Genomic DNA, 24,289 nt, shown 5'->3' with positions numbered 1-24,289 from the left:
CCACCACCACCCAGCCAGGTGTGATGGAGGGCTGGGGGAGGAGGCCCTCTACCCACTCCCAAATACTCCCCTGGGGAGAGAGCCCTCAACACGCTGTCCTGACCCCATGTCTGAAACGGATCCTCATGAAGGGCATGCTTTGTGAGCTGGGGTGATTTCTGCTGGGGAAGAGGAAGACCGTTCAGTGTAGACTGGTGGGCGAGGGATGGGAGTCAGTCCTCGATAGGGTGGGGCTGGGGTGCAGGAACTATCAGACTGCTGTCCAGGGAGAGGTAGGCAGACTCACTGCGCCCGGGGGTGCTGCAGGTGGTACCCCAGGGTCTAGAGGGAGGGGAAAGCAGCCCGGTGGGAGTAGGGTGAGGGTGAGATCGCAGAGGGAGGCGGGGAGCCAGCCGGGACTGATGGGCCAGTAGGGGCTGTAGCTTCTCCTTACGCCGTCACTCTGGGAAGGAGGGAGGCCTTCCTCTGAGCTCTGTCACCAGTGCACAGGGCTGCAGTCCAGTTCTTATCTCGCCTTGCCTAAGAGCAGAAGTCCTAGGGAAAGGCTCTGGAGGAAGTGAGGTTGACGGTGCTGCCCTGTCTCCCACCCTCCTTCTGTAGCCTTATACCTCGTCCTGGAGGAACGGAGATCTCCATGAAGCCGGCTTGAAATGGGGAGAAGCATTAGAGCCCGCAAAGAGCTGCCTTGCCACGGCCAGGTGCCTCCCACTGTTGACTCGACACTGGCTTCTGTGTCACCTGGCACTTGTCTGTGACACCAAGGAGCCCAGCCTGGAGGAACTTCTTAAGGGGGGCTCTCTAGATCTTCCTCGTCTCTCTTAGCCTCTTTGGGTTTCTGTCTGTTCTCTCACTTGGGTCTTACTCCACTTCTCAAGAGACCCCCACCTGGCTCTCCCTCGCTGTCCCCCTGACCAAGCCCCTTTCTTCAACTCTGGTGATGCTGTAGGAACACTGGGCGTTTCCCAGGCCTTCTGGTGATGGGTGGGGTGGGTCCCTGGTAAGCCTGTTTTTACTACACCTTTTTGTCAGTGGATTCAGAGTTTCTCCATCAGAAGTCAACTGGTTCTGAAAGGGGGATCTTGAGAAGTTAGATCAGAGCTCCAGGAGTGGGGAGGTGGTATGTCCTGGTGGCTAAGAGACAGGCTTGGAGGTCAGACAAACTTGGGTTTGAATCCTAGGTCAAGACTTACTGACTCTGTGACTTGGGGCAGACTCTGAGCTCTGGGAACTTCCGTTTGTAATGCGGATGATAATGACACCCACCTATTAGAGCAGTGCTGTCCCGTGAACTCACTCCGGTTGTGGAAACGTGTATTTTACTGTCCAGTATAGAAGCCACCAGCCAGATGTGGCTACTGAGCAGTTGAAGTGTGGCTCCCGTGGCTGAGGGACTGAGTTATAAATGGAATTTTAAGTGACGTTAGTTAGCCGTACATGGCTGGTGGGTTCATATCTTGGACTGTGGTTATAGGGAGCGTTAGGAGGATTATATGAGGTGACCCATATTAACTCTTAGCACAGTACCCACTGTGCGTACAGGAGGACCTAGCAAGGTATTCTCACAGTGGGACAGAGTCCCCAAAGTTGCCAGGGCCTCAGAGAGCGAGGACAGGATCTTGGTGTTCTGTGTGTTGTAAGACTTCCCAGGGCCCCTTCTCCTTTGTTGCTTGCCGGCTCCGCGTCGCAGCCCTGCAGAGGGGGCGTCATGAGCACCACCTGACAGACAGGAACGCTGACATGTACCGAGGTTAGTGACTCGCTTGTGGTGTCACGGTGGACCGGGGCGGGTTTAGAACTGGAAACCAGGGCGCTTTCACTTGTGGACCGAGGATCTTTATCCACGTGCCATATCAAGGTGTGGTCTTTTGTGGTCTCCCCACATGTCCAACCCCCAGACCCACCTGTACTGCAGGGGTTTGATTCCAGTTCTGGGAAGTCCCCAGACAAAGCCTTTCAGAGTTCAGTAAAATGTGAGCGTCGGTGATGCGCAGATCAGGGTTTTTCCGCCTGGGCACTACTGACATTTGGGGCTGGAGAGTTCTTTGTGGTGAGGCTGGCCTGGGCATCCTAGGATGTTTGGCAGCATCCCTGGCCTCTTTCCCCTAGTTGTCAGTAGCACCACTCCAGTTGTGACACCCAAAAATTTCACCAGACATTGCCTAATGTCCCCTGGGGAGCAAAATCGCCCCTGGTTGAGAACTCTTGATGTAGGGGGAAGAATTCTGGCTCTAGAGCTGGGAGACTTGGTTGCCACTGTCTTGCTCTGTGACCTAGGCAGCTCCTTGCCCTCCCTGGGCCTCATTTCCTCATCTGTAAAAGGAGATGTTGAACACGATGGTGGTTTGGGAGGAGGTCAGTTGGAGAGGGAGCCGATCATATAAACAAGCCGATCATATAAACAGATAACGAATCTTGATTTTTATGGCCTATGAAATGCCACCACTCCTGCCATCCTTGTCTGAGGAGAGAGGACTCTGACCCTTCTAATCTAAGGAGGGGACATGCTCTTTGGTTGTGAACTCGGTGGTGGGTGGATAACATGGGGCTCTGTTTCTGCCCGAAGTCTGCCTGTCCCCTCCCCTGACACCTCATTTTCCCTTCCTGCCGCCCAGGTTTTCCAGAGCACCCCTGTCCGTAAGTCATAGCCAGTATTTCATTTGTAGCACTGACCTTATGGGGAGACCCCCAAAATTTAATGAGCTGCTTCTGCAAGGGTAATGTGACTTTTACAGCCTGTTGAGGGGTGAGGGGAGATTTGCATAATGTTCCAAGGGGGATTAGGTGGGGGGGGGGTTGCCATGGCAACCTCCTGGGGATGAATTGAGAATTCTCCCTCCTGGCAGGAGTTGGCCAGTGGAGTCTGGGAAGGTTGGGGAGGGGGCAGGGGGTTATCTGAGGGGAGGGAGGGCTGGAAGGGTGGCTGAGCCAGGGATGAATGGGCAGTGCTGGGGGAAGGTGTAATCTGAAAAGGCTTTCCCTGTTCTGTCTACACAAGCAAGCTCTTTGAGAGCCGTTCCCTGGAGTGGGGGTGGGAGGCGAGCAGAGTTTAATGTGTTTGGGAACCAAGAAATTAAAGTGAACAAATATTTAAAGATTATTGGATCTTGTTAACAGGAAGCCCGGTGGATGGAAACTGAGAGTCTGAAAAATGAAAGTGTTAGAATCTTAGAGCCAAGGAGGAACTTGGCTGTCATCTAGGCCCAGGTCCCTCCCATGAGTGGTGTTTACCCGTTTCCCTGTTGGGTTGCCACTGAATGCTTCCGAGGGTGGGACACTCACTTGCACACGGCACCTAATTCAGAACTCTGGTTATTGTACTGGACCCGAATCTGCCTCTGCCGTGTAACGGAAACTGAGGCCAAAGTGCAGGACGTACCTGGGCCTGGAGTGCAGGTCTCGAGGCTTGGCGTTGCCAGCTCTTTCCGGGGTCAGTGGCCTAGATGCTTCCTCTTCCCCCACCTCCGCCACTCCCCCCTTCCTCTCTCAGCCCCACCATTCCCAATTCCCTTACTCCCTAGACTCTTGGCGGGAAATGTCTGAGATTTCTTGGGGGGACCAGAGAAAGGGAAGGCTTAATTCCTTTCAGGGAAGTGTGTGGAAGGGTCACGCCACAGCCTCAGCTCCCAGACTCCCTTGCCTTTCACGGGGCCTAGCTGGGTAAGGGCGAGTGCATTGTCCCCTGCCTGCCATCCTTACCCTGTGTGAAGGGCGTAGGGGCGAGTGTGTGGAATGTCCATCACAGCTGGCCCCAGCCAGCATCCCATTCCCTCCAGGAGACAGATCCTCAGGGTCACGCCAGGGCTGGGCCTTTTCTTGTACCTTCCGGCATAAAGAATTCAGCAGGCTTCCTTGGAAGCATAAATATTTGATGGTGTCATAGTTATATATAATTTGATCAATATGTCAGTGCTAAAAGGGCCTTTAAGGAGGCTCACCTCTCACTGAGTGAGCTGTGATGGAAACCTCCCCAGCCCCGCCAGGAGCAGGGGTTATTATCTCCCTCGGCTGGTAAGTGGACCATTTATTTGTCCCCTTCTTAAAGACATTATGGTGCTGCTTTCCCGGAGAGCCGGTAAGGGGACGAGGTGGGCCTGGGAACCCCATGCAGGCTTTTGCCGGAGGTCCCTGTCCCTGGACTTCCCTCCCACGAGCAATAAAATACCCACTTGCTTTGTTTCAGTGCTCTCCGAGTTTGGTCTGAGGAGAAACTGCCTGGCAAGGAATTTCATCTTGTAGTGCAATAATTGAGGGCCTATCAATTTAGAATTGCCTAGGAAATGCAATGGGATATTTTAAGTTGAAATTGCCTGGACACATTGTTCCGGAATCTTCCAATATTTGATTGCTGGGAGATGGTGGCGCCCGGCTGCTGGAGCCTCCTCCTTCTGCACAGCCCCCAGCGTCTCCCTGTGCCCCTGTGATTTTAATTCAAGATGAAGCAGACTCTCTGAATACCCTAGCACTTGAGTCAGAGAACCAGGTAAAACCTGATTAAAATTCAAGAACCCTAGAACGCCTGAGTCTCCACCCAAACACGTGGTTCTAGAGGAGTCACCTGAGGCCCAGCCAGCAGGACGTCTTTCCAGAGGTCACATGGCCTGGCAGGGACAGAGCTGGGTCGAGCACCACCATTTCTTCATGACTTTGGGGTGTGGCTCGTGTTTCACATAGGCAGGCCTCCTTCCCTCGTCTCATTTCTCTCACTGACATCCACACATGAGTCTCCAGGTTCACAACACACGGCTCTTTCCAAGACCATGCCCTGATTGTCCCAGGAAGAAATCCTTGTAGACGTGAAACTAGGAGCCTAGTAGCGGCCCCTTGACTATCTCACAGATGTGGAATTGCTGTTACTTCCCACTAAACAAAATGGCGTGAAGAGCCCTTGCTTGGCCGTCTTTAGTGTGCCGCCACTCTTGTCTTGTGAATCACAGAACCCGGACAGTAGGTGCTTGACACTTACAGATAGGACATCCCCACTCTGGCCTGCTCTGATGGTTGTGTGCACTTTTGCTAATGGACACATTTGAATGGTTTGTGCTATGAAGACTGAACCTCAGGACTGAGCCCCAGCCTGCCCCGGCCAGCCCACCACCCTACGTCCATCCACATCTCAAGGTGGCTTGCCTCTTCTCTGCTTGTCGTTGACGCTCGTGCCATGCTCTGTTTCGCTGAGCTTTATGGAGGAAATAATATGTCACAGAGCAATTCAGGAATGTTTAGCATTCTTAAAACTCTAAATGATGACTCCTGGATCTCATATGTTATATCCAGTCCGTCCCTCCATTTTGCAGACAACAAAACGGAAGACCAGGAGGGAAGTGCTCTTCCCAAAGCCACACAGCCAGATGGAGGCAGAGCTGGGAGTAGAAGCCAGGGCATTGCTGTGTGACTTTGGGTCATAACATGCTCTTTAAAGTGGCAGATTTCTCCCTCTCCTTGTTTTTGTTTGGCTGAGGTTAAAATGGAGTGTGCATTCTCAAGAGCTGACGGCAGCGTAAAACCAAGTAGCGGACAGACCGTCTGGTGGAAGTGGCTGTCAACTGAGTCTTGAGCAGTCAGCTGAATTTTTTAAAAAAGGGCCAACAAGTGGCTGAGTGCTGAAGGCCAGGAGCAGGAGGTTGCTGGGGGTGAGGACCGAGAGCAGATTCCATCTCCCTTAATTCAGTGTCCTGGGTCAGAGGCCCAAGGATGGTAAGTTGCAGCAAATGTGAGTGCCAGAATGTTTTTAGAGAAATACCCTTTTTGGAATGCTCAAGTACCCTCGGTTTACAGCAAGATGTTTGGAGGTCCTACTTTAATGAGGAGATGATCATGCAAATGGGAGCTACTAAGGCGCGTTGAGCAGATTGCTCTTTGGGAAATTACACTTGCCCCCCTACTATCTTGTTTTCCGTCATTTATTTGCCTAACAATCTCGACAGAGACGTAGGGCAGATGTTACCCCCAGCACCCAGTTGGGAGCGCAGATTCTGAATTTTGCAGAATCTCTCTGCACGTTTCTCTGAACTGCCTCTCTGTCTGTGTCTAGTAGATTAATTCCTTCCAAGGAACAATGTTTTTCCACCAGCAAAGCCGCCTTCTTTGAACCACACTTGAAAAGAAACTTTCAAAGGCAGCAACAGGCTCCCCAAACACCTTTTTTCCAAAGGAAGCCGCCTTCCTGCTGCCCGGCACCCCCTCCTCTCGGGTTTGTGTCTGAGGATCTGGCTCACAGGTGGTGGCTTTGTGTGACCGAGATGGAGGGAAGGATGGAGGTCAGCCTCATGGACCACGTCTGCCTTATTGATAACCGTGCCCTGAATCACCAAAAGGAGTTTTCCAATGTATGATCTAGTTCCAATTTGTGATTTGTGACTTGTCCCGATTGTCGAAGTCACACGTCTTGATTTTTTTTTTTCTTCCTTTCTTGGAACTGATGTTTAGAGCTTGTTTGAGTTGGATCAAATGCTGTTTTAACAGCTGTTCTAATCGGAAATGCTGTCAATTATTAACCCTGACAGTAGTTTTTCTTTCAAAAATACTTCTAAGCTCTCTCAGAATGTCAAAATGTGGCTGTTTGGTAGGAAATTGTTTAGTGAAGTTGCTTAATTTCTGAGCATCAGTTTCCCCATCTGAAAAGTGGAGATTTTAGTACGCACCTCCCCTTTGGGTTTACTGAGAGCTCACACATGTGAAATGCTTGGAACAGCTGGGTCGGCGGATGTTAGCCATTATTATTATTGTTGTTGTTAAGAGCGGTTCTGTCCGGTCAACTTCCTATTTCCAGGAGCTCCTCCCGCAATCACCACCCTCACAAAAATAAACATTAAAAAAAGACTTTAAGTGACCAGTTTTCCTGTTCCTTCTCTGACTCACCAGCGTGTCCTGAGCCTGTTCTCAGGGTTGGTGGCCAGCGTAGAGAGGGGTGGCACTCAGTCCCTGCTTCCACTTTTGAGGGGCGTGCTGCTCAGCAGCAGGCGATGGCTTGCCCCTGGGAGGGATGGGATTTGCATGCTCTCTCTGCCCCCACTTCCCCCCAGAAAAAAACCCAGATCCAAAGACAGGGAAGCCCTGGTTTACTATAAAAGCTCCTCGAGTGTAAACCCCTCTCCCCTCTCCCCCTCCCCCCGCCATAACCCTGTCTCCTGGTATGCCCGAGTCCTTCCTGCCGCTCACCAAGGCCTCTCTTCATTGGGTTTAGGCCCCAGGAGGGAGCCTGAATGTGAATACCCAGGTCTCCAGAATGTTCCATAGCCATGTGGAGCCTTCTGATGGCCCTCAGTTGATGTTTCTTGTCTTGGGAGGTGGTGAAGGAGGCAGGAACTGCTTTCAGTGGGGTGGAAGGGTGGGACTGAGGGAACTCGCTCTGAGCCACCCAGGGGGCTTCTGAGCAGCCCAGCCCATGGCCCCCTGGTGGCCTGCATGCCTGCATGGAATCCTGGCAGATCCCTTTTCCTCACAACCAGAGGATGCTGGGCTCCGGACCAGGCCTGCGGGAAGATTCCACCTAGGGGAAGCCTCTGGCCACGGTTGCTGCAGGGTGTGGGGAAGGGAAAGGTCGCTACTTTTCACTTTTTCCCTTTGACTACCAAGACCCTGACACTTGACCTATTTGCTAGAGGAAGTAGCAACAGCTGGGAACCCTTTTGTAACCCTCCACCCCAGAGATAGTGAGAACTGTAGTTGCTAAGTAGGCTGGAGTGACCGGGAAGGTGTGGGGCCTGCCACCTGCCCTCCCGGCTGTGGGGAGGGGCCAGCAGCCAGGGGCCCACCGAGTTGGCTGTGGTCGGTCTGGCTTGACCACACCACCTCGCTCTATTGGCGAAGCTTGGACTGATGCCCACCCCACCTCCCAGTTGTCTGTCCACACTCAGTTCGCCACGGCCCCTCCCACGATGCTGCCCCGACGGCGGCAGGCCCAGATCCGTGCCCAGGGGTACACTGCGTTATGAAGAGTCAAAAAATAGATGCAGGGAAGCTGGTGGGATTCTTTTGGCTAAACATTTTTTGACCACCTACTATGTGCCAGGCTCTGCTGAGGTGAGAGGCCTTGAACCAATGCGCTTCCCTGAGCAGTGAAGCTGGTTTATTTAGTTTATTTCTGGTTTTTGTTTTTAATATATCTTTCTATTATTTGGCACATAAACATGTGACAGTTGAGTGACCGCGTTGTTCTCTGCAGGTTTGGACTAGGATGCAAACTAGCTGATTGTTTCTAGAACTGCTGCCATATACAACCCTGACTCTTAGATTTCATTCCCCTTCCCCACTATTGATCAATTTGGGGGAGGAAAAAATGAACAGAAATGAGAAAGGACCCTATTTTGGAGTAGAACTCTTCCCCCTTACCTAGAGGAGTAATTTATACAATAATTAATCTTCCCTGGTTTCTTACAGTATGAATGGCGGGCTAGTGGGTGGAGGCCCAGGGAGCTGCTGAGAGCCCTGCACTGCACAACCAGCCCACACAACGAAGAATTATCTGGCCCCAAATGTCAGTAGCACTGAGGCTGACAAACCTGGATGTACTGTGTCCTTGCTGGAGCATCCCCAAGATGTGTGCATGTGGGTCTCAGCCTGGGGTGATTGTCCCCTCCCTCCTGGGAGTTTGGAAGTGTTGGGGGTACGAGGGACAGTCTTTCACACCAAAGAATTGTCCCAAGTGCCTGTGGTCGGAGAAACTGGCCCTATTCCTAGGGATGCGGAATGTTCCAGGAGGGGAAAGCTGTCCCCATCCCCACCCAGCAGTCCCTGATGTAGTGGACAGGCCGTCTGTGTTGGAGCCCGCCGCTGCAGCCTGCAGCCCCGGAATGTCAGGCCACAAAAGTCCATCAGATTCCTAGTCGATGGCCTGTCTTCTTCACAAACCAGAGGCGTCCTCATCAGTGGCTTGTGGTTGGAGGGATGTGGGGGTACTGGCCCCAGGAGTTCTCCTGAGGCCCAGGGTCTGTTGGTAAGCCTTCAGACAGCATGGTTTTTATTTTAAGGGCACAGGGATTTCTCATCCAGAATCATTTGACATGCAGATGATCACAGGTTTTTTAAGGCTGTTGTCATGGTTTTGTCTCTGAAAGATTGCTGTGTACTGATGAGAGCATTGAAGCCAGCTCTGGGACCTCAGTCCCGGCGGCCACAGATTCAGAATGAGATAAGAAAAGCAATTCTGAGCCTTGTCTATCAGTGGTTCTAGGCCTTATTGTCTGGACTCAGTTAACCGTTTAGCACGACTCTTTTTTTCTTTTCTCTTTTTTTAGCCCCTCTTAGTCTGAGATCCTGGGGTTCACATAGGACATGAGTGGCAAAAACAGTTGGTGTTTCTCTAAATGTGATCTTTTCTGGGGTGTTAGGGGGTGAGGCGGAGAGCTGATCTGCTTTTCTACGATCAACATATGTGAAGGGCTAGGGATCCAGTGAGTTACCTCCTGAGCAGCTTCTTAGAGGAGGCCGTGCTTTACCCTAAAAACTGAAGCATTAGTGGTGGCGTTCAGGTGGGGTTGCACATAGCTGGGGGTGGGATTGGTCTGGTTGGGGGAGGCAGCAGAGACAAGGGGGGGGGCGAGTGAGACCCTCTGTGCCACTTATCACTGCCTGTGCAGCTGGCCCCAGCTGCGTCCTGTCCTGTTTGTCTCAGCGCCTGTCTTGCTGTTGCCATCGGGCGCCACTGGGCACCTCACTGCGTTTCACTGTTGTAGTGGGTTTTACTGGGGTGTGCGGTGTGGGGGTTCTTGTTTTGCTTCGTTTTTAATTAGGGCTTCCGTCCAGAGGAGGCAAACTGTATTCTGAACCAAACATCTAGACCACCTCCGATAGGAAATTGGAGCTACGCAAAATGTAGGCAGCTTGGCTGGGGGGCGGATTGGAAGAGATTTTTGGATGCTGTGGGTTTAACGAGGCCCCCTGGGACGACGCCGACTGAGCGTGGACAGGATGGAGCCGGTCATAGGGTCTGTGGTCTGGGGCGAGTTTGCACTCCCACCCGTCAGGCATTTCGGCCACCTGATCTATGTGCCTGAGCTTCACGCAGCCTCTCTTCTTTTGCAGACAGAGATTGCGAAGAGACTGAACACAATTTTAGCACAGATCATGCCTTTCCTGTCACAAGAGGTAAGGCCTTTTACTGTGTCCGCCTTTTCTTTCCAAAGCAGCCCAGCGGCTGACCGGGTCCCACTGAGCCCACTCCTGTCCATTCCTACTGACTGAGGTTGACAACCTGGAGATTTGCAGAGCCTTCTCCAGCACACCAGAGGGACCATTTGCTTGTTCTTCTGGTAGAACTGGGTCTCTGCTGCGCAGACCAGGGAGGAGGGTCCTGGCCTGTGACAGGGCTAGCAGCAGGCAGTGGGAGCCTCTGCCCGCTATGCCCCATCAAGCCAGCATTCCCAGCCTCACCTTCCCTGTGCCCCAACTTCCACACCTGGAAACATCTAGGAGCAAGGAAGCCTGGCCAGTCAGTGCCAAGGGCCAGAACCTCTAAGGGGACCCCAGTCCCCAGGACAGTGTCCTCGCCAGAGGCATGACCAGTCAGTCACATCACCTTCTCAGCACTTTCCAAGGGGCCCCCATCTGAGGCAGGGCTGGGCTAATGGGCGACATGAAAGAAGTGTCTCCAGGGAGGCTCCTCGTGCAGGGCAGACAGCTGGGCCGACTGAGGGGCCTGTTTCTGCCCAGTGCTCACTCCAGCTGGGCCAGGCCCTGCCCTCCACGTCCCCTCTGTGGCTCAGGCCACCTCAGCTGCCTCCTGGAGTCCTGGGTCTCTGAGTCAGAGTAATGACCAGTAAATGATGGAATTCATGTAAAAACAGAATAGAGTGATGTCCTCACAGCTTACAGCCCAGTGGGCAGAGAGCTGTACACAAAACAGATGCTACCTCAAAGCTGAAGGCAATGAATGCACCAGAAAGAAATTTTTTTAAATAGACTTTATTTTTCAGAGTAATTTTAGGTTCACAGGAAAACTGAGTGGAAAGTGCAGGGATTTCCTACAGCCTCCCCTCCTAACAACATCCTGCACCAGAGTGGGCCATTTGTTACAGTTGCTGAACCCACACTGACACTCGTTATCGCCTGAAGTCCACAGTTTATATTAGGGTCCGCCTTGCCACTTTTTCTCTCTCTTTCTAATCTGTCTGGGCACATACTTTTTTGTTTGCTTACTCTCTACTTAGATAGATAGAGATGAGTATATACAGATACACATACTTTTCTTCTGAACCACTCGAATGTCACTTGCAGACATCCTCACAACCCACCCCTCACCACTCTCACCATGTCTCCTAAAACGGGCGGCTCTCCCGCGTGACTCCAGTGTTGTTAGCGCATTCAGAAAGCTCATCCTCAGTCAGGAGTGTCCTCTGATCCTCAGCTCATATTCAGATGCATGGAAGGAAGCTTTTTTGTATGTGTGATAGAGGAAGGCGCTTGACTAATAGCTGTCTTTTGGCTCATTTATATTTTAATTCAGAGGAAGTTTTGATTACAAAAGGAATACATGCTTATTGCAAAGGGCTTAAAGAAGAAAGTAAAAATGCCCCGTCCCCATCCCACTTGTGTCCTGCTCTGGTTGGGTCACCCTCTTGGCCCCCTTTTGCCTTCTCTGGGGGGTTCTGACTGCCTGCCCGGAGCAGCACTCCCTGTGCCTCCCCAGGGAGGGTGGCCTCTTCTGACCCTTGCCCTGTTCCCTCCAGCACCAGCAGCAGGTGGCGCAGGCGGTGGAACGTGCCAAGCAGGTCACCATGACGGAGCTGAACGCCATCATCGGGGTACGTGGACTCCCCAGTCTGCCTTTCACCGTGTGTATAGCCCTTTTATTCCTCTCATTTGCCACAACCAGAGATCGACCCTGACCTTAGCTGGCCTCAAAGAATGGCGGCCCCAGGGTCCCGGCTTCCCCGAACATCTCATGGGCTTGGGACCATTTGGGGCTCTCTCCCCCTTGGCTCCCCAAGCGCCTCTCGGTCCCCTAATTAAAGGGGTGCCCGACATGCCTCAAATCCAACTCTAAACTCATCAGCAGTGTCCTCCCCCAGCTTTTGGCATCCCCACAATTGAGAGTGGTCCTTGGGATCACCTTGGAGGTCATGCTGACTGACCAGGGTACTGGCCTCCTCGCGCCTCCCTGGGCGCCTGTCTGCTGTGTCCCCTCCCTGGCAAAGGTCTGCCCTTCTTTGGCCACCTGGGTTCAGAACGGTCTCTGCTGTACTGTTGATGTGAAACGTGCTGTGGAATCGGGTTTGGGCCTTGCTGTCCCATGCACTGAGCTGCCTGGCTGAGCATTCATCACAGGTCTTCCTGACCTTCTAGAAGCCCCGTCTCATCCGGGCACAGGGAGAAATATCCAAGAGTGCTTTGTGAGGCCCTCTTCGGTCCGACCCTCAGGGAAGGCAGGAGGCCGATCTCTCCCCTCCAGCATCCCTACCTGGCTTGCATCTCCAGTGCGTTTCTTGAGCTCACATAGCTTCTTTCTCCTGCTTGCTGCCTTGGTGGGAGGCTGAGGATATTTAAGATAAGCATCTGGGGAAAAACAGTTTTTTCATGTGGCTTTGGGCAAGACTCTTAGCCTCGGAGTATACCTGTCCTTATTCTGTCCCTAAAATGAAGGACTCACTGCTTCCCATCCACAGACAGCGGGGTCACGGTCCCCCAGGGGGGCTTCCAGACAATAGAGATTCCAGGGCACTCGCCCCAGTGTTCTTTCCATAGGTCTGGGGGTGAGACTGGGAATCTGTGTTTCTGAAGTTTTCCAGATCCTTCTGAAGGGTAATCAGGCTGGGGAAGCAGTGGACTGATTGTCTGAGGCCCCTTCAGCCCTGACATTCTGAGACCCTGGCTGGTCTTCAGTCCTTTTTTTGTTCTTATGTGAGGTCATTATTTCAAGGTGGGACTGAAGGCCCAGAATGTTCTGCTTGGTGAGCTTAGTGATGTGTTCTACTTGTGGTTCTACCTGTGTGACCTCGGGCAGGTCCCGTCTCTTCCTCGGGCCTCAGTTTCTGCATCTGTTAAAGGAGAGGTTGGACCAGCTCATCTCTTTGGGCCAGGAAGGCTGGGAGGCTGGGTTCGGAGTGACAGTGATGCTGGTGGATTCCGACCCCCATCACACCCCTGGGACCCGTGATGGGTACGTGGTTCTGTGCTCTGGTTTAAGCCCTGTGGCAGCTGTTGGGGGGAGGGGGGAGAGGGGAGGCATGAAAGCATTCACCTGATCTGAATCCTGGCAATGCTGGGGGAGGACCAGACCCTCACCTCCTGTGTGGGAGGAGCAGAGAGGAGTCTGGAAAGGGAAACATGAGTAAGTGGTCAATGTTTTTAGCCACTGAGCTGGGAAGCATGATATTATGGTTCCCCCACTGGGTAATAAGTTTGAAGTCTCCTCGGAGATCATCTAGCCCAGGGTCCTTCAGGCTCATCACTGTGAAATTTGGGGCCAGATCCTTTGTTGTGGGGCTGTCCTGTGCGTGGTGAGATGTTCAGCGCAGCCCTGTCCTCTTTCCACTCGATGCCAGTAGCACCCCCCACGCACACTTATGACACTCAAAAACGTCTCCAGACACCGTCAGATGCCCTAGAGGGGGTGAAATGGCCCCTAGTGGAGAACCACTGAGCTAGCTGTTGCCCTTGTTTTACGGAGAGGGGAAGTGGCTCATGGACTGTTACGTACACCAGGACCAAAGCGAGGCCAGAGGTCAGGGGCTGACTTTCAGCCCCGGCTCTGCCCGCACCCCCACCAGTCCAGCCGTAGTGTGGGGCCTGTGTCCTCGGCCTCGGTGACCAGTTCACAGCTTGGTGGCCCTGCTGATAGTGGCAGAAGGGACGCAGGATGGGAAGTGCGTAGTGAGTTCTGTCGTCTGGAATTTCTCCTCTTCTGGCTCCTCGTGCCCATCCCCTTGCAGGGGACTTCTGAATTTTCAGGCTGAGTCCTCCCATCCCGGCGGTGGCCACAGTGGGGTCCCTTCTCCCCCTCTGCGTCCCTCTTTGGAATTAAAATCCTCTTCTGAAAATAATTTGTCTTAAGCTCTAAGAAAAGAGAGAAACTGGGGGAGAAGCACTGCCCGGACGTGCACCTCTCCCCGTGAGTAGCACTTAGGGAGCTGCAAGTGAGGTCACGGCAGCTCGAGGAAGTATTGGAATTCAATCAAAGCCAACGAGTGGGGCCTGTGACCCCGGTTTTCAAGGTAATTGCTTCTCCGCTCTGAGTGAATGCTGCCATCGCCCTGTCATTAGGCAGGCGGCCATCCCATCGCCACGCCTGACGGAGCTGCAGCGGCGGGAGTGATGGACAGCTGAGGCTCCGCGCACCGCGGGCTGGCGCCACCGCCACTGTCACCACCACGACCACCGCCCTCCCAGCAGGGACGAGAGGGGAGCGGCTGCCGCTGAGCAGCCTCAGGGAAGTGATGTGGAGAAGGATGGCCAGTGCCAGAGGGCCCTGGGCTGGTCGTGAAAGGGCAGGAGTCTTGGCCCCAGCAGCAAAGGGCCGTGAAGAAAAGGTCCCAGGAGGCTCTTGGCAACTAGTGGCTGCCTCCATAGCGCTTTGGAGTTGCCACTATGGAGGGAGAAGTTGCCTGGTCCTCTGGTCTGGGAGTTCAAGAGTCACTTCGTTGTACCAGGCCTCAGTTTCCCCGTTTGTGACAAAATGGAGGGCCAGGCAGGTTCCATCTAATGTGCCCGCTTCAGTCAGCTGTTTCTGGCTCTCGGGTATGGAGTGGAAGGATTCTGAGGTCGTGTCTTGGCTGACCTCAGAGAGAGCTCAGTTGGGTGTATCTAGTGTGGGCCGGCCTGTGCCTAGCGGCCCATTTATTGCATGGATTGGAGGATTTCTAGGGTCTCCCTCCTCGTGAGAAAGGCCGGGATTCGGCATCAGATTGGTGTGAGGAAAGAGAAGAGGGGCAGGTGGAGGGAGCCCAGCTGTGCTGGCCCAGCCCTGGTCCCCTGCGGGGCCACAGGAACCTCGAGTGTCCATCTAGGGAACAGGCCCAAAGTTTGTCCCTCTGCTAGCCAGGGCCTGGCGGGACCCAGTTACTGTAGACCCATGACTGTGACGTGCTCTTTTTTCTTGGATCCAAATTATTGGGGGATCCTTAGAGGGTCAAAGTTCCTGAGCGTGAGGAGGGAAATTTTGACCCTTGGTCAGCAGCTTGCAGAAGGCATCCCCAGGCAGATGAAAGACCTTGTGAGCTGACCTATCAACCGTTTCCAGAACCCTCCTTTTACATTCCTCCATGCTGGCCCAAGGTCACTGAACCTTGTGGGTGGAGGGGCTCACCCTGCTTGCCCTCCGACAATTTGATCTGCACTCCCTTGGAAGTTATTATTGGAAGAGATGTTGTAAAGTGTTGACTCTTTTTTTTTTTTTAAGTCGGAGGTGAGGAGGAGGAAGAAGGAGGTTGTAGCTCGTCACAAACTACACAGGGTATTTTGAAGCCATACCTGAGGTTCTTGCATTCACTCCAGGATGTTGATGAGCTGGGCTCAGCTGATTGAATTTCGCATGAGGGACAAGGATAGCAGGCGAAGAGAGTGTGCGTTCTAAGGACTGCAGCTGTTTCCTTCAGCCAGGCCGCTGTGGTGGAGACGATGCTGAGTTTGAGTCCTGGCTTTGGTTGCTTCTGGCTTATCGGAGTCACTAGCCTCCCCGAGCCTGTCCTCGTCTCTGAAATGGGGTTGTTGTGAGCTCTAAAAGCTGTCACAGAGCATGGAAGCACAACGTGCCCGCCAGCCACGTGAGCTGTGGGGCCCACCAGCCACGTGAAATAGAGGACCGAGTGGCAGTTGGGGGCAGGAAGTGTTCTTTTCATGCACTTAAGGTGGTGCTTCCTCTGGTGGGCGTCCTCAGTGGGTCTTGGCTCTGGGAATGCTTAGACAACTTCACTGAGTTGAACCCAAATTGTGAGCCTGAGAAGTGAAGCATTAGTCGGCTAGCAGAGGCAGAAAGCACGAGGTACATAATCCCATCACACAGACTGCCAGCAGGTCTGCCCTCAGCCTCTCCTGTAAGTGGCCAGACCTTCGGAGGCACACGTGTGGAGGACGGGGGCATGTATGCCCCACGGGACACATTCTTTGACATGCCTGTGTTCTGGCATAAAAATTAGAGGGACAACTGAGCGATCCTTCCTGCACTTAGTTCTCGACTTGCAGCCCCTCTTTTGGCATTGGAGGCGGAGGGAGGGTTACTGACTTCCTTTCATGTCATGGATGGAGAGGGCCTTGTCTTGAAGGAATCCTACAAGCCCAGGACAGGTGAGTGCAAAGCAATGAGCTCAGGGCCCTTCTCCCAGTGTGGACTTGATTTCATTTCTCTCCAGTTGATAACACTGTCACCCTCCCACTCATGTGTCACCGTGTTTCAATACATCATCCTCTGAAGTCAGGCATGTCACAGGGGATGGAAATGCAGCCTGCAGATGGCCGTGCCCTGCCTGTGGAGGGGCTGGGGCTGAAACATGGGGACAGCAAGGTGGGTGGCTCATTGCCAGCCGCCTCCCCCTGCCCTGCCGGTGGTGCAGGGCGGGGGCGGGGAACTTGGCTTCAGTCTATTGCAACCGAGACTTGTTAGCAGCCCCTCTGCCCGGCAAGCCCCGGCATCTGCTGTCACTCCCAGAGAGAAGCCTTGGAGCTTGACTCTTCCATGCCTGCTTCCTGGAGCCTGCTGGGTCACTCCCTCCTGAGCCTTCACACCACCCAAGGAGACCTCGGGGCAGTTTCTGACTGTGTGGGGGGTGCTCTTGTACTTGAAGAGGAGAAGTATGTGGACGTTTCCTTTCCTCTGTTGCAAAGAAGACACTCCTGCTTGACACGCTCTGGCAGAAAACCACCCTCCCTTGGAAGCTCAGCAGCTTTGGAAGCCACTTTTTCCAACAGCCTCTACAGCCTTTGTTCCAAGTTTCTGATGCTGGTTCACCGGTTCATTGGTTCACGTTCCGGGAAGCAGGACACCCGACTGACGCTCCTTGTCCCAACTCACTGTTCTGGCTGCATCCAAGCGGGCTTTAGAGAGGAGGCACAGAAATGGAGACGGATGGTTGCTTTTGGACAGAGCCCCCCGATGACTTGCTCCCCAGCATCCCCATATGTACCCTTTCCAACATCTTCACCTACTCACCCTGCAGGTGTGTACTGAGCAATATGCTCGGTGCTGTTGAAGTGCTCGGATGGATAAGACAAGGTCCTGTCTTCCTGGGACTCCTGAGTTGCCCAGCAGCACATAAAGATGAAAGAAATGGTTTATCTGCAGTCCATTCATCGTTTTTTGCTAGTGTTAACTGAGCTCCTCCTTTGCCTTGACGTGTGGTAATGCATGTGATCCTTGCACAACCCCAGGAGGTGGGCTGCCTCTGATCCCCATTTTGCAGATGAGGAAACTGAGGCCCAGAGAGGTCAGCTGACTCATCTACGGTCTCATAGCTGATAAAGGATAGAGCTGGGTGCCCACCTTAGTCTGTCTGGCTCCAGAGTCTGAGCTGATGGAATTCTTAGAAGGGAGAGCCCCGTTCGGCCAGGATGATGGGGATGGCTTCCGGAGGGGGTGGCTGGGCAAGGCTGAGCCTGGAGGGCTGGGGACGGGGGCGACCCTTCCCTGGTAAAGTCAGGGTCTCTCCACAGGCACACAGCTTAAATCAGCTCTTTCCTTAGAAACAGAATTGTTCATGGAAGGAGTTAACCTTGTGCCGGGCACAAAGCCGCTTCTTTGAACCGCCTCCCCTCCTTTTTCCCTTCTCTTCCTCCAGTCATCTTATTGGCCGTGCTCTATAAAAAGTGGGTTAAATCTCTCAGACTTTGCCTTCTGGGATACGAAATAGTTAACTCTGGCGGAATGAAAGTGCCTACCAGCAACTGGTCTAAAACCGCAGGCCCCCGGCAGAGACTCATTTTAAAATGGAGCCTCTTGATGAAGGTGGATTGTTCATCCACACCAGGGAATATTACGTGTCCATCAAGAAGGACGTGTTGATTTGTTCAGAAGCCTCTCAACTGAAACTCCAGTTGTATAGCAGTAAGGCTAACAGCCCCTTTGTGTAGAATTCACTTAAAATTTACAGATTCCTGTGAAAGAAAATCTAGACAAATTAATAGTGGAATCCTCTAGGGAGTGGGATTGAAGGGTAATTTTTTAGAAAACCTTTTAAATCTGTACTTAATTTTAGTATTTTCTGGCAATGAGCATGTATTCTTTTTGTAACAAGATATAAAAATTACATTTTCTTTGAAAAGAAGAGGTGCGGGGGTCGAGGTGGGAGCTCGTGCCCGAGAAGACCCCCGGCCCCTGACCAGGGTGGGCTGGATGTCTGCACTGGGCTCTGGTGGTGCCACTCCCAGGACCCCGGGCGCTGTTTCTGCTCTGGCATCTCAGGCAGACCCGAGGTCAGGCCACACTGGGACCAGTGCCCACCGGCAGCTTCTGTAAACTGCCCAGCGACAGACGTCCCAGAGCTGCACTGACGGTCTTGAGCAACGGCCGTGGGTACCAGCCTTTCACCCAGAGCTGAGAAACAAGCCCTCCGGGGCCAGGAGTGTGGTGGTGGCTGTGGCTGTCGTTAACTTTGGGGTGGGCTAGAGTGGCATGTGCAGTTTAGTTGGGACAGAGTGTGGCCGTTGACCCTGTCCTCGAACACTTACTGCTGCTTGGAGCCTCCCCTCCCTGCGGAGCCGTGGGCCTTTCCCATGTTCTGCTGTCTGTCAGCAGTGGCCAGAAAGCCCATCCCCGCTCACCAGCCAGCTGAGGTCTCATTATCAAGAGTGAGATCTTGAAGCTTGTGAGATCTTTGCTTGGGGTCACCTCCCACCAACACTTCCTGCTTTGGGGGTCTCCTTAGGAGCATTCTTTGATGAGGTTGCTGGTTGACATGTGTGAGTCCGGATCCCACATACTAGTGGTGGGGCTTGGCTAGTTGCTGGCTGCCCGCTCCAGTCCCCTAAGCGTTAGTTTGCCGTCTGTGAAATGGGTATAACCCCTCTTTTGCCAGGTGGTTGGAAGGGTCACAGATAATGTTGGGAAAGTGCCCAGGCATTCACTTAGGCGCCCAGCACATGCTGGTTCCCTTCTCTTGTGCTAGTTGAGACGAAGGATGTGTAAGTGATACCAGCATCTCCAAGGCCTCAGTCACTCCTAAGGAATGTTTCAATCCCTAGGAAATATGTGACTGTGGTGTAACCTGGCTCACAGGGCCCGTGGTTCTTGGCACAGTCTTAGGAACGACAAAGGGCATTCCGTCGTGGCTGCCCCAGAGAGGACTAAAGCTGCCCAAGCCAGTCACCTGGGAGTGGGAAGGGGAAGGGGAAAGAAGCCCCCGAGGCTCGTGTGGGGTAGGAGGCCTGGGCATCTGGGGCAGGGGAACAGAATCTTTGACTGGGCCTGGGGCGAGGCAGGAGGATTGTTAGCAGTAGTTGCTACTCATGATAATACTGAGTTAATACATGTCAAGTTTTTGGAACAGTGGGGGGCGCGTTGTAAGCCCTGGGTAAGTGTTAGCTACTGTCACGATCACATGAGTAGTTGCTGTGTGTCCCAGCTGCCACACACATACGGATGTTATCGTACATACGATCTTACGGCCATCCTCTGAGGTAGGTGCTACTTCTCCCCTTTTACAGATAAGGAAATTTGAGGCCTAGAGAGTTGAAGTAAACTGACGAAGGCCACACAGCTAGTAAGTGCCAGAGCAGGGATTTGAATCCTGGTCTGTCTGGTTCCAAAGCCTCTCAACTCGTCTAGTTACCCTTCCTCTGCTCTGATGTCCAGTGACGCCAGTTCTTGCTCCACTGGCCCCGGGCTCCTCCTGCTCCGAGTTCTTTTCTGCTGTGGTCTGCCCTGGCTCTGGGAGGCAGGCGTGGAGTTCCTCAGAACTGAGTCCCGAGGAATTCTTTGTTGCCCAGAATTAAGGAGTCTTTCCCGGGGTGGGAGATGCTGGCTGCTCACATTTGAAGGCGAGGGAGCATGAGCAAACATGTGATGGCTTTGAGCTTAAAAATGGATCCCCTGCTGAGAGGGAGCCCCGAGGACGGCGTGGCTTTTAAGTGCATGCTTGATTTATCTTGGCTTGGAAACCTGTGCAGAGAGAGAAAGTTGTCCTGAAGCTGGGGCAGGGGGATGGGTGGAGTGTTCGAAACTGTAAATCTTGTATCTAAATTGCAGTCCGTTAACAGACTTCCTTCAGCAAGACAGCATGTGGACTGAGCTGGGGGCAGAGGTGTTAGGGGCGTTTTCCCCCTGCCTCCTGATGCAGGAGCGAGGGGGATGGCCTGGGGCCTCCGCTGCCCTCCTGCTCAGCTGTGCTCACCACCGACTTCATTGCAGCAACAGCAGCTCCAGGCGCAGCACCTCTCCCACGCCACGCACGGCCCCCCGGTCCAGTTGCCACCCCACCCGTCAGGCCTCCAGCCTCCAGGGATTCCCCCGGTGACGGGGAGCAGCTCGGGGCTGCTGGCGCTTGGTGCCCTGGGCGGCCAGGCCCACCTGACGGTGAAGGATGAGAAGAACCACCATGAACTGGACCACAGAGGTGCGGCCTGGAGCTGGGGCTGGGAGCAGAGGGCAGGGCTGGGCTGGGGGCAGGTTTCTTGTAGGCCCCACCGAGAGTGGACACTGCAAATGCTGTCACCCCAGGACCAGGAGTTACCAAAAGGCTTGGAGCCATCTGTTGAATCCCTGGTGCGGAGAAACCCAGTGCCCCATTCCCCATCCTCCCAACTCCTGGTGTGTACCCAGTATTCTCTGCCCTGAAGACATCTTGTCTGTTCATCCCAGACCAGCTACACCCTGCCCATCCTTCAAGGGCCGGCCCAGTCCCACTCCTTCAGGATGCCTTCCCGCCCAGGCTGGGGGCCGTTCTCAGATTTCCATAAGAGTTTAAGAGTTGGGGTCCCAAGACTGAGCCCTCTGTTGCTGTCCTTTTGTAGCCTTGTTATTAGTGCCGTCCAGTCGATTGCGACTTCCGGTGACCCTGCGTACAGCAGAACAGAACCCTGCTTGGTTTTTTGTTGTTGTTGTTGTTGTTTTGCACCATCCTCTCACCTTCTGGTGCTGTATCAGATGATGCTCTGCTGCTCTTCGTAGGGCTTTCATGGCCACTTTTTTCCGCAAGTAAGTGGCCAGGTCCTCCTTCCTAGTCTGTCTTAGTCTGGAAGCTCCGCTGAAACCTGTCCACCATGGGTGACCCTGCTGGTATGTGAAATACCAGTGGCCTAGCTTTCAGCATCATAGCAACACGTAGCCGCTGCAGTATGACAACCGGCAGACGGGTGGTGTGGTTCCCTGGCCAGGAAGTGAACCTGGGCTGCTGTGCTGAGAGCGCCTAATCTTAACCACTGGACAGCCAGGGCTGGCCTCCTGCATCCCACCCCTGGGAAATGTTTTGTCCTCACCAAGATCATTAGTCCTCTGAGGACAGGAGCCAAGTTCCTTTAACTTTATGTATGTGTCTCACCAATGCAGGTGCCTTGGAAAAGGTACACAGTTGGTGCTCAAGTGAAGACTTGTGAGTTGACTGCCTTTAAGTGAAGGTAGCAATCACACTGCTGCAGGGAGATGATCAGAAAGATTCGGAATCAGACTCCCCTATCCCTCCTGGTCCTCACTGTGAGGACCCAGAAAGCCGCACTGAGGAGGGGCTCAGGAAGGCTCAGGTCCATCAGGAAAGGAAAGAGCCTGGCTGCCTGGCAGACCCTTTTTAAAAGCTGCCACCTCGTGTGGTCTAACCTTCGATATTTTTTTTTCAGCTTTATTGAATATAATTGACGTATAAGATCATGTAAGTTTTAGGTGTACAAAATGATGATTTGGTTTGCCCTTAGATGGTTACCGGGGCACACGGCCAGTGCCTTCTGAGCCCCTCTGGGCACCACACAGTTGGGCTCCAGGGGCCTGGAGTGTCACTGTCCTGCCCTCGCCTGGGCCACAGGGCCGTAGCAGGTCATGAGAACCTGAGGCCACGTTTCTGTCCCTGCAGTGTCTTGGTCCTCTTGGCAGAGGAAGAGCGCCCCCCACAGCAGACGGGAGAGTCAGGGAGCTAGTGATTGGCTGGGCAAATAATCAGAGGCTTCAGCTTCCAGGGGCTTCTTGGCAAAGAAACAGAGTGGTGTTAATTAAAAACAACAACAACAAAAAACACTCCCATAATTCCTTTTCTTTTAGCAATAATGTTCTCAGCTCCCAGACCCTATGGATATTTTGCATAGCACGATCATTTCCAAGCTTGTGGCTTTAAAAACTGCTGACCGGTAATCTTGGCGCCCTTCTTGGCTTGTCAGGGAGGGCTGGGACAGGGGCCTCCCTCTGCCCCTCCTGGGACTGGCAGTGGGGGAAGCTTTGGAGTTGGGGTGGTTAATTTCCAAACTGAGAAATGTCACCTAATGGCCCTGCCTTGGCTGACCTGCAGTGACTCAGAGAGCCAGGCCTGCTGCCCAATTTAAAGCCTGTGAACTAGCAAAGCACAAAAGGCAGCTGGATGAGACTGACCTTTTTCCTTTCTTTTTTGTCTTTTTGTCTTGGGGGGACCTGACCCTTCTCCTGTCCTGGCCTTCCATCCCCAAAGAGAGAGAATCCAGTGTGGTAAGTGTCAGTGCTCTGGAACCTTCGGGGTGTGCTTGGGGTGCTGGGAAGAAGAGGGGACCTGGTGGGCAGGGGTGGGAGGTTGTTGTCATGAAATAGGAGCTGCTGTCACCTCTTGAGAGTGACCTGCAGTTGAGGAAGCCTTCATCTCTCCAGGCTTAGTTCCATCATTTGTCAAATGACGAGCTTGGGCTAAATGAGCTCTGACTCCTTTTACATGAGAGATGATTAACCGGACAGGTCAGCTGGCCAGCCTTTGGTCCTCCAAGGGGCTGTGTGGACTCCTCCTGGGTCGTGGTGCTTCTCCAGGTCGTCTGCCCCTCCTTGTGATCCTGTATCCTCCCCCTTTCCTCCGAACGCGCCTGAGGTTTCTCCCTGTTCTGGGCTTTAACTTGGTTTACAAAAGTGCTAGCAAGCGAGCACTGAGACCAGGCTGCATGCGTGTCTGCCAGCTCTGAGATTTGTTGTAAATCTTTCTGATCACACTGAGGCTCAGAGGTTCTGTTTCAAGTGAATAAACCTTCTGAGTAAGAGCAGTGGAGTCTGGATAAAAAAAATCCTCCAGCGATTAGCAAAGCTATTTTATTCCTCATCGCCGTCCTTGTATCTGGGGCCATCTAATCTGTTAGGATGGCTTTGGTTATTACCTCGTGTTAAGTAGGACTTGGAAGGTCAGGCAGCTAACTAACCATCTAGACAGCGGCTTCCTCAGGCGGCTCCTCCCTCCCTCCCGACCCCCCCTCCCTTCCCAGTCCTCCACCCAGCCGACTTAAACATCCTGCTAGCCACACAGTGTTTGCATCCCCTTTCAGCTTGCCTGTGTGCTCAGAAGTCCAGGTCCACATTTGGGCCCAGGAATGGCTAGGCACATAAGAAAGGAATAGTTGAAGCTGAAAGTCTGTTTTGAATGCTTTCGTGTTGATCCCCAAAAAGTGGCATTTTTGAAGGGGTGGTTTGCCTCCATAGGAAGAGGGCTACACTGGACATCTCAAGGCTCAGCTCTGGTCCCAGCATCATGGGACATAGGCTAGCTCTCTTGGCCTCTTCGAGCCTCAGTTTCTTTATCTGTAACAAGGGGTAATCCCTGCCCAGCCAAGCTTGGCAGAGTTAGGAAGGCCCCCTCAGAACAGGACCCAGGATCCGGGAGATTGCCTGGTTCACAGGGACCTGCTGCAGAGCGAAATGGGTGTTGGGAGCGTAACACCCTCCCTGCCCTCACATCGTCCTCGTCCTCATTGCTCTTTGCTTCTGGCTTTGTGCCCCAGTCTGTGAAAGCTTTCTGCTACAAGAAACCCACAGGGGACCCCCAAGAGCTGAGCTCTTTACTCTGCTATGCTCACTGACGTCTATGACTCACATAGCAGAGGGAGCACAGTCGGGCCGCTGGAGCATCCACTGAAGATGAATCAAAACGCCGTCCACGGGCCCAGTGGGCAGGTCCGGGGAGAGGCGGTAGGGCTGTGCGCATGTGGCACTGATGTCAGGGGGTGTAGACTGAAGTAATCAGCCCTTTGGAAACCAGGTTGTCAACAGATGAGGCCCACGGCAGGAAGGACAGGGCCGCAGTGGAAGTGGGAGGGGGGGCGGGGGGACGGTCTGGAAGCTGTCCCAGAGGGGTTAGTCTGGAGTCCAATTAGAGGTAGCTTCATTCATATTTCCTAGCCCAGCCGAAGCAATAAAAAATACTTAGTTTTTTGGCCGCCTGCCAGCCAGAGGCGGGCTGGATCGATGCCGCTAAATGCCTGACATGACTCTCGGTAGCAG

The 24,289-nt window shown here is 53.4% G+C and overlaps 1 protein-coding gene across 8 annotated transcripts in view; it reads left to right on the top strand.

The window, feature by feature from the left end:
• The window catches only part of LOC124234712 (transducin-like enhancer protein 3), a 48,756-nt gene that overhangs the window by 10,577 nt on the left and 13,890 nt on the right, over positions 1-24,289 (top strand). For 4 of the 8 annotated variants that reach the window (XM_046652091.1, XM_046652089.1, XM_046652090.1 and 1 more), the window contains exons 5-8: positions 10,024-10,086; positions 11,667-11,741; positions 20,273-20,477; positions 22,509-22,525. In XM_046652091.1, the coding sequence (XP_046508047.1) occupies positions 10,024-10,086; positions 11,667-11,741; positions 20,273-20,477; positions 22,509-22,525 (360 nt within the window). Of the gene's footprint in view, positions 1-10,023; positions 10,087-11,666; positions 11,772-20,272; positions 20,478-22,508; positions 22,526-24,289 lie in introns of all 8 variants that reach the window. The other 4 variants (XM_046652087.1, XM_046652085.1, XM_046652086.1 and 1 more) reach the window with 1 other exon arrangement.

Source organism: Equus quagga, chromosome 2 (genome assembly GCF_021613505.1).
Source record: "Equus quagga isolate Etosha38 chromosome 2, UCLA_HA_Equagga_1.0, whole genome shotgun sequence".
In the NCBI taxonomy this organism is placed as follows: Eukaryota; Metazoa; Chordata; class Mammalia; order Perissodactyla; family Equidae; genus Equus; species Equus quagga.
This window is presented reverse-complemented; position numbering and strand designations above follow the sequence as displayed.